Source organism: Haliaeetus leucocephalus, unplaced genomic scaffold (assembly GCF_000737465.1).
Source record: "Haliaeetus leucocephalus isolate CR32 unplaced genomic scaffold, Haliaeetus_leucocephalus-4.0 Scaffold273, whole genome shotgun sequence".
Classification (NCBI taxonomy): Eukaryota; Metazoa; Chordata; class Aves; order Accipitriformes; family Accipitridae; genus Haliaeetus; species Haliaeetus leucocephalus.
In genome coordinates this window covers 9,939,895-9,952,201 of record NW_010972709.1, presented here as the reverse complement: position 1 = coordinate 9,952,201, position 12,307 = coordinate 9,939,895, and the positions used below count along the sequence as shown (strand labels likewise).

Here is a 12,307-nt window from a genome sequence, read left to right as displayed (position 1 = left end):
CCACCTCACACCCCGCACTCCCTCACCCCCACACACCCCGCCTCACACCTGCACCCCCCCACCTCACGCCCTGCACTCACACATGCCTCACACACGCACCACGCACCCTGTGCTCACATACCCCATTCCCACGCTCTTCACACGCCATGCACTTGCAACCCCCCACACCACACGCTACATTCACCCAGCACCCCAAGACACTGGACTCACACACCCCACGCACCACATTAACACAGCACAGGGAGATAAACACACCGTGGCTACTTGCACGTACAGAGCCTTGCACCGAAATCCACAGACACCCCTCCCCTGCACAGCGCTGAGGGGTGGACACACAAACACAACTCGCACACAGAAGTACATACATGAATACGCACACCAGAATGTACACAAGTATGCAGAAATAAGCTATCGCAGACTTCCATGCCAACAGAGAATATATACGACAAACGTAAGTGTTTCACTGCCGTGAATCAAAAGTATGGGGTTTAAGTTGGTAGTAACTGCTTGTGCAAAGTGAGTGCAACCCATAAGGGCGGGGGGTGAACAGGGCAAATTGCAAACAAAAATAGACCAAGTCCTGCAGTTCAGTGCTGCTCCCACTGACTTCCAAAAAGCTAACTTGACTCGTACCAGTGGAGATTCTCTCAAACATCTTCATTACACCGTGAGAAAGTTGCCAGGCTTTTGCCAAACTACAAATATGTATTTATTGATTTTGAATTAAGAAAAAAGTTTCCAGAGGAAATTTGAAAAATGTTAATAATGTGAACTTTTAAGTGGCGTAAGGATAGAGACACTTATCAAATCTATTACCTTAAACACTAACACAAATAATGCAATAAATCATCATCTTCCTCAGGCTAAAACAAAATACCTCTTTGGGTATTTTGCCTTAATAGTGACTTTTTTCTGTCTTGACTGATCTTCTTTATTCCAGTCATCGAGTTTTCTATTCAGGAGAAGATGATGGCAGTCCAACACGTACAACTGTCATCTTGAAGGCTTCACGGATATCATATTACATGAAATAAAAAAACAGCTCTTCAGTCAAGATATAGTTGCAGCAGGCTGCAGGTCTGCAATATAAAGAAAATATCTAAGATGCTTTCAGTCCTAGGTGTGGAAATTGCCTTTATCAAGTAACAATAATATATTACTTTGCCACGTCTCCTTATGGAGTAGCCTTGGGTCAAGGTGCGAAACGTACACCTTCACAAAGGTGACTCTTGTGATACGTTGTAATACCACTTTCTGCAACCTCATCAACGAGAAATGTTTCCTTCACTCTAAGTCAGTCTGAAACACGATTGCTCAAATGGGAAGAAAAACGTGGGAACGCTCGTCTCCTTAAATATAAGGGGTCTGGGGGAAAAGTACTGAGGGGAAGGGAATAGCAAGGGATAATTCTGGGGTTTATGCAGATCTCAGCTGTACTGAGGAGCGCTGTGGGAGATGGAAGAGCACCACAGCACAGGCCTGAAACAAGGACAGGGAAGCAAAGTCTTCAGAAGGTCAGATTAGACTCTAAATTCACTAGGTTTCTTTCAAGTTGTTTATGTTTAACCTTTTGTTTTCTTCTGAAAGTCACTACAGCATTTTCATTTATTTACACAGTGTGTCTCCATTTGAAGTCTTTTCAAAAATCATAACATGTTTTTTCTGTTTGGGGCAAGTGGCAATACTGTCTTCTAAAAGATCCTAACTGTTTAAATAACAATACACTGTTAGGAAAAATCAGCATCCCCAAAGCTACGCCCCCACCCTGTGGCTGAATGAGAAAGTTGTTAATTTATAAACTGTTTGCCTCAAAAGTGTTACAATAATTTAATTTACATAGCAAATGCTGAGACAGGAGACCATCACAGAATCAGTAGGGTGTTATCTGAGCAATGCCTGAGCTACTGTGGTGTGCATGCCTTTTTGTTGATATTGCGTATGAACCGCTTTGCTTCAAAATACTTCTCTAGCTTTATTGTCAGCATTAGAAGCATTACTATGTAAGGATTTTTAAAAGGATGTTACTCGTGACTGGGAAGATTAAAATGTTAAGAAAAAAGTTTACATTAAAATTAAAGGGAGATTTTTCACTCTTTTTAGAAATTGTTTTCTTTTAGCTGTAGGAAAATTCCTTTTGGTGAAATCCAAATTATCTCAGACATGCACATAATCCTTACTTTAGAATGGATATTTTATTAGTTGCTAGCATGTCTTTTAATTTTAAAAACAAAAATTTGTAATTAGCCAGTAAGGTCTTTTATTTTTAAAGGGGTATTGTATGTTAACTGAACAAAGCTTCAACTGAATATATGTTTCTTCTAGCTCATTTTCTTTTAGCTTTTTCATTTTTTAATATTTTTAAAAAGGAAGTAGTTTACAACTACTGTTCAGTTTTGAAGAGAGTTTTTACTGCCAATATTTTTTTCCAAGTGAGCACTTCAAAAGCAAACAAAAAATGCTGCTACTTTGTAAAACAGTCAGGGAGTCAATTATCAGGAGGCTGACATATCAATTACCATGAAATTCACCATCTTTCGTGAAGATGTAATTAATTTACATGTGCTTGTAAGTTGTTTGGAGCTTTTATATTTGTACGTTGTCTACCGCAGTAGCACCGAGGTAGTAAGGTCTCTACATGGTATCACAATACCAAGGAATATAATCATCAATTACGTATTTGTCTGCATACTGGCTGTATTCACTCTTGTAGGAGAAAACATTATTCACTATTGGCCCGCTGAAGGCTCTAGAAAAGCTCCCAGAAAGTTGTGTGGGGTGTGATTGGGACACTATTTGCTGTAGAATAAGATTTAGAAATCCAGAGTGATTGCAGAATTTGTTAGCTTACACTGATATACCCTTTAGCCTCAGCAAGGAGGATCTGATAAATCACCCACATGCCTCTTCCACACTTTTTTTTTTAATTCTCCTTTAACCGTTGTTATTCCCTTCTGAAAGGAGTATCTATCTGTTCATCAGGCTTCCCAAAAGCATAGCATTCTGAATTTTGCTCAAGTTAACAGATGTTCTTTTTGCTAACTTTAGGAAATCTTTAATCAAATCCCTATTTCTGGCTTATCAAAAAATTGCCACTCATGCTTAGCTTCAAAGTGACTTGATGACAAAGGCAGATGCTCAAGTGCATTACACATTCTGCATGACCCTTTGTCTGTGCACATATTGTATATATGATTTATATGAACCAATCCCATACATTTATTTATTTTTGTGGTGCTAAATAAACTCCAGCCTCACATGCTTTGATTTATGAAAATGTTTATTCAGCTTTTCAGTGGAATTTAGTACACTGCAATTTCACAGTTTATTGTACCTCTCTGCAGTGAAAAGCATGTGGACAATAAAGTGTTGGGTACAGCGTGCATCTAGGAGACAAGGTATCTGAACATTACTTTCCTGTATTGATCTCCACTGAGTCTATGTGTGTATGTTCTTATTGCTGTGTTAGAAGAGTCGATGAATTATAGGTTCCTGTATGTTAGTGTACAAGGTGGTTTGTCCACTTCTCTTGGTGAATATGGGTCTTGAACAGTCCACATATGGCAAGCTAACTTTAAGAGAAGCTTAAAGCTTGGAGTGAGCTTTGTGTGGAGCTGCATATGAGCTAGCAAGTGCTGCAGAAAGGGAGGCCATCACAAAGCTATTGCTCACATGATCACAGTTACACTGTTTCCAGATCTGGTACCTGAGGTCCATGGGGCACTAAATTTACCATATCAGTTCAGCATTTACTAATGCACAGCCCATTTCACTGAGCAGCATAGAAATACCCAAGGACTCATGGGAAATCAATAGGTTCGTTGAAATGTGGTTCCCCAAAACAGTTTTGGCACTCAAGCCCTGTGTATGACGTACCTAGCTTAAGGTAGTTTAAGGATTTCCTGAGCTAAAGGTTGTATCTGGACCATTGTTTTTAAATAGTCACCAATGGGCCTATTTCCCAATGAATGCTCCTAAAGCCTTTTGCACACACTTAAACTTGTGGGTTTTCCAGGATCCTTTAGCAGTTGGTTCCACATTTAATGATGTACTGTATGAAAAAACATATTTCTTTTTGCTTCAGACGTGATAATTTCCTTGGTTGCACCTTAACTTTAGTATTGCAAGATCTAGAGATTAATCACTGTCCGTGCTTTACTCACCTTTTAAGATTTTGCAGAGCTTTAGTATATTTCCCCTCAGTAGTCTCCACATCAAGTTAAAATGCCTTAATCTGTTAGACTCTCCTCATATTGAAGCCATTTTACATGGTTGACCATCTTTATTGCCCTTCTCTGTACCTATAGCAGTTCTACTATATCCTTTTAGAGATGGCAGTAATGCATTTCTGCAACACATTAAAGATGTATGTGTGTCAGGGATTTGTTCAGTGGTACCTTGATGTTCTGTGTACTGTTTCCATATAGGTTCTAAAATGCTGCTTGCTTTTACAGCTGCTGCTGAGTAGACAACAAACCCCAAGTCCAGGAACTGTTTATTGAATGGCACTAGCTAATTTAAAACCCATCATTGTATCTGTAGATATGCAGAGTAATTCTAGAAACTTCAGTCAAAATAATGTAGTTGATAGAGATTTCCATCAGTGTAATTCAAATCAGATTCTGGTCTGTGTGTAGTGGACATGAATCACCTTTCACCTACCCCTATATAATTCATTGCAGCTTACTGATTTCACTAAAGCCACTGCTGATTTATTCTAGCTAAGAATTAATCCCTTTGATTTCTAGAAATGATATATCTTCAAGCAAGATATATCGAGGTAATTTGCAGTAAGCTTTACAGAAATAATTTCTCAGGTTCTCACTCTCTAGGAATGTAGACTGCCAGTGGAGCATTTGCATTTCCTTTTTTAACATCAGCATAAAAATAATTTTAGAATAAAAATGCTCAGGTAACTTGACTACGGAGTGACTTAGAACAAATAGAGAGAGTCTTAGGGTGAGCATGGAGAACAAAGAAACAGAATTGCTAGGCAGGGTTGGGTGGAATTCGCTTTGATTAGAGGATAATATTGTACACACATTCGGTTAAACTCTGAAAGCACTTAATTAGACTCACAGTGTGTGGCAGAAGGAGGTAAGTATTATTATGTCCATTTGAAAATGGGGAAACTGAGATATAGACAGCTGAAGTGGCTGCCCAAGAACACAGTGTCAATATGTGCAAAACCGGAATTCAGGAATTCACAGTTCCCAGCTTTGACTTGCAGAGCCCACTCAAAGGGGCCCCCACAATGTCACACAAGTTTCCAGTCAGCAGCTCAGATTTTAACCACAGTGTTGTTCAGGCCATCAGGGAGTGTGATGAGACAGCAGTGCCTGAAGCTTGTGCTTCTTCATGGCATCCCCATGTACCTACTTATTTGATAACTCTAACATCCCAGAGAAAACTAAAGGTTAACACAACTTCATGACAAAAAGAATGCAGAATTTGAGAAGAAAGAGAGAGATACTATAAACTATATCATGGGACCTGCACACAACATTTTGTAAGATGTTGTATCACAGTTTCACTTACCAGAGGGACAGCACAGTGTGAATGGACAGTTGTTTCCACCATCAGGTCAGGTGAGATGGACAAAACTTTTTTAACATATTCCTGGTATTGAACTCCCTAATTAATTGGAAATGCAGCCTATTTCCTTTCCATAGACTTCAGTGAACTTTGCATCAAATCCTAAATGCATATAATTGAGGAAGAAATATGTCTTATTTCATACATTCTATAATCAAGTCAAGACATCCAATTTTTGAAGACACTCTGAGGGGAGGTTGTATTTATTACTCACTTCTCTGATACCTCTTTTCTTTCCACTGCCTGATTCTCCTCTTTTATCATATTTTGCCTCTTTTGCTCTTCCTCAATCACACCCACCTATTTAAAACTAATCACGTACTAAAAAGTGCATAATTAGATTTTCACGATGCTCTTTCCTGATATAATTTTTGATTATGTAATTAAGGGTTCTCATTGGGCTCTTGAACGGAGAGAAGATTTTTGGTTTAATTAATCAAAAGGTCTTGCTCAATTCAGGGTATTTTTAAGCAGTTTTGTTTTTAAGTAATGTGCAGGAAGCATTTCTATTATTCCTGACATATAATGTTATGTGGTATCCTCTCTACCCTCTAAAGTCAACAATAGAGAACCATTGTCTTGACAGCAGGCTTAGATACTTTTATCTAAAGCACCAGAACTAGGGGTGGGGAAAAGAAGATGCACCAAACTTCACTATGCTTGAAGTAGGATTTTTTTTTAAATTATTTTGCAAATATATTTTTTTTTATTTTGCAAATTGGAAGTTTGTCAGATTTTGATGAAATAGTCAGTTAAACTGAGGTTATTCCAAGTGATTTTTTTTTTCCCCATATGAAACCATTTACAAGTTTGCAATTCCTTACATTTTTTGCTGACAAATTAACATTCTTATGATATTTATTGTTTTGGGGGAGTACTAAGAGAGGCTGTTGGAAGTTTTGCAGATTGTTTTGCAAGTATTTGCCCTGAGCTAATGCAACCAAGCAAAAGTCACTTCTTAATTTTTTTTCACTATAAGTACATGAGAAAAAATAACAAGAATGATGGTGCTTGGTTTTGTTTATAAATTACTTCTTCCTAACTGCATGTGTATTATTTTCAACCATCAGTACATCATACAGGAAAAGCCACCTACCTTTGTGTCAGCACAACCAATGTGTATAAAAAAGTAATGAAGAGGTGGAGACTAGAAGTATGTAGCCACTTCTAAACTCGTGTGGTTTTCATAACTAGAGCTGGAAAAAGAGTCTCCCTCATGGAACAGAAAATAGAAGATCAGAGAAAGAATGTTTTATGAAATACATGCTATCCAGCAGGCATCCATCCATCCGCTCTTCTTTTCTCCAGTTCTATTCTCTGGTTTCTCCCATGCGCCTCAGTGGTTTTGAAGATGCAGATCTTGATTTGGGGGTCTAAGGATTGCCAATAGCTCAGCAATCTGTCATCTGCTGGCTTTCAACTACAACATGTGCTTAAGAGGTTTGATGGATCATTCACATGCTTAAGTTCAGATCATGCTTAAGTGATCGACTTATTTGGGGCCTACTCGCTGTGCTGATGTAAGGGAAAGGAGCAAGACATCATATAATGTGAACATGTATCAGCTGCTTCTTTGACACTCAGTGTTCCAAATGTATTTGAACAGAGATGTAATTTCTGGTTTTTATTGTCTGCACCTGCAATTATGGTCAGAGAGAAAGTATCTTTTTTTTTTAATACTGGGGGACACGAGTAACCTAATATGCATTTGTGAGATGATATGTGAAATCTTCTCCACTAAATGCTAAGAGTAAGGGAGATTTGCATTTGATAAACTAAAGATCTTTTACTAAGGATGGGCTGAACCAGTTAGATTTCACATTGGCACAAAATAGATAGCTTTGTCATAATACATAAATTTGCCATTTACAGTCTCCCTGGGCATCTTGTATTCAGGGTAAAACTCTCTCTGTGGTTATTGTAGTGCATGTATTTTATATCCATAGGGCTGAATTCGTGTAATTGGGAAAAATTTAGTCCTGTGTGTAGCTTAGACTGGGGTTTTATGGTTGGACTTGAGTCAATCTAAGTGTGAGCTACCCTTTTTCCCTTTCTACATTGCTGCATGTTTTCACCACCTCCTTTGTGACACTGCAGTGAACAGGATCAGGAACCGATCAGCTGATCCAGCTGAAAATTAACCGGAAGGCAAACAAACAAAAGATCCTTTTTTAGTCAGATTTGCTCCCTGACTGGCTCAGTGTGCAACCCCCGAGAGCTACAGCTGGTATGAGAGGAGGAGTAAGGTCTTGTGGTTAGGGCAGGGCTGGGAGAAGGATGGGACTGCCTCCTTTGGCAGTAACTCACGTGCAGATCAGTTTAAAGCCATTTGTGAAACTGTAGCCTTACACTACTGCATGCATCAATGCTGGATGCAGTCCATGGAATTATAACCACTTACACAAGGTCAGTGCATGGGCTGTGAGCTTACAGTGTAGGAGTAGAAAGACATTCTGGGAAATCATCACCCAGCTCTAACAGAATACTAATTGACTACAGCAGTCCCACTAGAGAATGGGAATCAGACTTTTTTTTGCCTTATTGATATTTTCAAAGGGGAGCTTTTTTTTCTCTTGCTGATTTTGTGCAGAAACATTAAAAGTAGGTGTAGCAATAAAAATGCCGTTAAACTGACAGTATCGCTCATGAAATCACAAAACACTTTCATTTGAATTACAGTGTAAATGCTGTACAAGTCATAACAGGAAGCCAGTGATAGCAGATTAAAGTTGGGAGGAGGCCTACATGCTTTGCCACAGAAGATGGAACTTGGTGTCAACACTAATGGCCCAAAACACAGCATGCAGAAGGTCTTAGACTGAGGATGGAAGGAAACGTAGCAGATCTGGGTTTTTTGCAGCTTTTCTTAACAACTAAATTGCTTTAACAACAGCAAACATGTCAGTTATAGCCCCTTTGCTTTCAGAAGCTCAGTACTTTTAAGAAATCCTCATTTTGGCCAAAACTTTCTAGTTTAAGTCCAGAAGTAAAAAATTTAAAGTTTTGTTCAGAATGCTTGACTGGACTAGAAGTGAAAAAATACCCTTTCCTTTTTAAAACTGAAGAAAAACATCACCATGTAGACTAAATGCTATGCTGGAACTGCTTTTCAGGAAAAAAAAGTTCATTTGAACTGAATGTAGCTAACATGCTACTGAACGCTCTGTTTAAACAAAATGTACTTACCAAAGTCTAAGGTGTTTTGTCTTCAGCATACATGAGGTTTGGATTTTGTAGCTCATAGGTGCACCCTAGTGTTAAGTGACTATAAAGTGTAAAATGCTAATCAGGATTTTCTTTCCCTTTCTGAGGATGCTGACTTGAACTAGATTGTGCAGATGATTTTACAGCTTTACACCCATTGCTGATCTCCATGATGATTTATTACGTAAATAGTCCCAAGCCTTGAAATGGACCTCCACAATTCAGACTTTTCTGGAAGTCCTTGCAGACTTCAGACAGCAGCTCTGAGCTCTGCCAGTCCCTGGGGAAGAAGACAAAATGCCTTTTACATTTGCTTTTTCCCAAGCATAAGGAGAGGGAACACCTCTTTAGAAGCAGGCGGACAAAGCCTTCTCTTTGAATGGCTGATGCTTTGGACATGGCTTGCACTAGAGCTGTATTTCCATTGTTCAAGCACCAAAATCCCTGCAGAGCCCATCTTTCCTGTGCTTCTCTACAGGGGTATAAGTCAGTGTTTTGTATGTGAAGTTTGGTCTTTGGCTAAATTTCTGTTTGGTATGCGCCAAGTCACAGCAACAAACAAAGCTTGTGCAAGGTAATCGTACAAATAGGCCAGCTGAAGTCATTGACAATACCCGTGTGTGTAAGGGTGGAGGGGGGTGAGTTCAGTAAATCTGAGTCTCCACATTTCATTTGAATGACCTCTGATATGGAAATTATTTTTCCACTCTACTGGCTGAACAAATTACAGAACATTTCAGTTTCAGATTAAGCATGCTTCCTAATAACACCAAATGAGGACAGTTAACAGCTTCTTCCTTCTGTGTCAGTACAACATATTGCAACTAAATTTTTGTATAGGAAGTTTCCTTAAAATGGTAGCTGGGATTTAAGTAACTAAGTACAGTGGTATAGGGAGAGACTAGAGCACTAAAATACTGGTTTTAAAAAGAAGGCCAAAAGAGCCAACATAATGATGAGATGGAGACATTCAAGAAGGTTGTGGAAAAGTTTCCAGTGACAACAGCATAAAAAAATCATTTTGTGCTTTATAAATTGAACCAGTCTGGAGGGAGAGAGGAAGAATCAGTCCCATACCCCCAATTTCTACACACACACTTCAGTTTTGTTAATATGTTTCTTTTGTTCAGTAATATTGAGCCTCATAAAGTATTTGGGAATCACTGAAAGGATAAAGAAAATGAAGCTTAAATAAAATAAGGGTGACTGGAGAGCTCACTAGACCTGTTGGGTTACACATGTTAATTCTGGCCCGATAGGCAGAAGATACAAGAGGCAAAACAGAACAAAGCTCCTTTTGTCTAAATGAAGATTCCTCTAAAGAATACCTAACAGCAAATGGAGAATAAATGAATACAGTAATGAGCAGAGAGAGGAAGCCTCTCCTGCTGAGAGGAAAGGAAACAAGTCTTCTTAAATCTGAATCAAGGAGCCAAGGAACTGTCTTGAACTGGCTTTGTGAAAAACATGAAGAGTTCTGCACATGCATGAATAAAATCTGTACTGTATGGTAAAACCCAGGGACATTTCTTGATGACTCTCTGAGTTTCTTACAAGAAATGATGAGATACAAAGATCAGATGAAAGGTCAGAGAGAAGGTCATTTATCAATTTAATTCCTGGTGCTACTAAGAGCTCTCCTTGTGACTGAAGTCATCCCACTAGTAAGCGCAATCAGGGCTGATGAACAGGCGTGTGTGTCAGAGGTGGAGAGCAATTGCTAAAACCCTATAAATCTGCAAACATTGTTCAACTCCTTTCGGTTTAAGAGATTCTGACAAGATTTTGTTATAAATCAGGATCTTCAGTAGCTTAGTATTCTGTTTTCTTCATTTTTATTGAATACAAGATTTCTGTCAAAAAAATCTGAATAGTTACACTATTACCTATGTGAAAAGCAAAATACAATGCAAAACAGGCTTTTCTGTGCACAAGATAGAATGTGTATCAAGTCAGTCCTGTGGCATTCAGATACATGCAACTCTAACTAGCACTTGCTTGTTGTTGCTGGCAAATAAAGTCTCATTATCACCTCTCAGACAGGAAAAATTGGAAGTGAGTGATTATCCAGCCCTGGGTCTTCCACCTCTCAGACACTTCAGGGTGTGGGAGCTACTCAATTTCATTTGCATCTTTCCACTCAATTAGACTTCTCACTCTGCAGTCAAAAGCAGTGATCGGCAACAATATTTTTCCCATCTGCTCTCTCACTCTGGCTGCTATTTTTAAAAAATAAATATACTTTTTTTCTTAAAGACAAGTTGTTTCTAATGTTTCTATATATTTAGGTAATTGTAGGCTTTTCTAGCCTAGATATGGTTCTAAAGATTATAAAAGGAAAATAGTCTCAAATTTTCAATCCTGAGTATGTTAAACTTCTTAAAATGACTGTTTTTAGGGCTGCTACCCACCAGAAGCACACACTGATGTCAGTCAGTGGCAGTAAAATAGTTCAGTAAAATAGGCCAAGAAGATAATAATATTTGGATATGTGACCACTTTGATTTAAAATCTGATCTTCAGATTCTATTGCATCTCTGGTTGTCTAAACACTGTTATGTTCCTAACGGATCCTATTATTGTTACATTTTATTTGTTATTATGACAGTGAACAGAAACTTCAGTTTAGGATCGAAGTGTCTTATCTGCTTCTCTACAGCACGTCTGAAGATGTGGTTTACAGTACTAAGTCATGTGAGTTTTGTATTCTACCTAACAGGTACCAGACTACTACTGATTTCAGTAAGGAGCGCCTTCTGCCAGGACTACTAAAAAAATATCTCTAATTTGTTTTTGATTGAAATGTGGGATTTTAACAAAATTATTCTGTGGGAGAAGTGTCTGCTTTCTTTGGACATGTTGCTGATCCTTTGAAATGCGAAAAATATGAAAACTGTAGATTTTGCTTTTAGCCAAAGTATTAGTTTTTCAGATTTTTTTTATAAGAAAATCCAAGTTGTCTTGTGAGAGAGATGAAAATCTGATCAGTCCTGTTGGCTTTATAAGGAGAGAAGAATTTAATTTTTATTGACTTAAAATTGTGTAAATCTCACATATTCCATACATAGCTATTATCCTTTGTAAATTACTTCAAGGTAAAATATTGTGGTAAAAGGTAAAATATCAGCACTGTGCAGAAATAGTAACGTTAGTTTCAGAGGCCTGACTGTGGAGGTAGAAGAGTATTGTTGCATTAGTGGAGTGCTGTATGTGGACTAATTACAGAAACAGCTGGTCTAATTTGTCTGGCACAGCACTGTGTAAATATAGCTATATTGCCCCTCCCGTCAAATGTTTGGGTTTTTTTAATATCTTGACATTGCCCGGTGCTGTTTAGATATATTGTTAGTGTCCTTTTCTCAAATTACAGAACTTTCCTGTGTAGGAATGCAAGTTCAGTGTGAGGCTGCTGGCAGTAAGTTGGTCAGAAAGATATGGAAGGTCTAAGATCTGGATTTGAAGAAAACAGTGGCAATGAAAGGGAGAGAATTGTATATAAACCTCATGATGA

At 38.3% G+C, this 12,307-nt stretch overlaps 1 protein-coding gene across 1 annotated transcript in view; it reads right to left on the bottom strand.

The window, feature by feature from the left end:
* Nucleotides 1–126, bottom strand: part of PREX1 (phosphatidylinositol-3,4,5-trisphosphate-dependent Rac exchange factor 1) — a 173,321-nt gene extending 173,195 nt beyond the window's left edge. The window contains exon 1 of the mRNA XM_010569790.1: nt 122–126. Coding sequence (XP_010568092.1) covers nt 122–126 — 5 coding nt within the window. The remainder of the gene's footprint in view (nt 1–121) is intronic.
* Nucleotides 127–12,307: the final 12,181 nt, after the last annotated feature.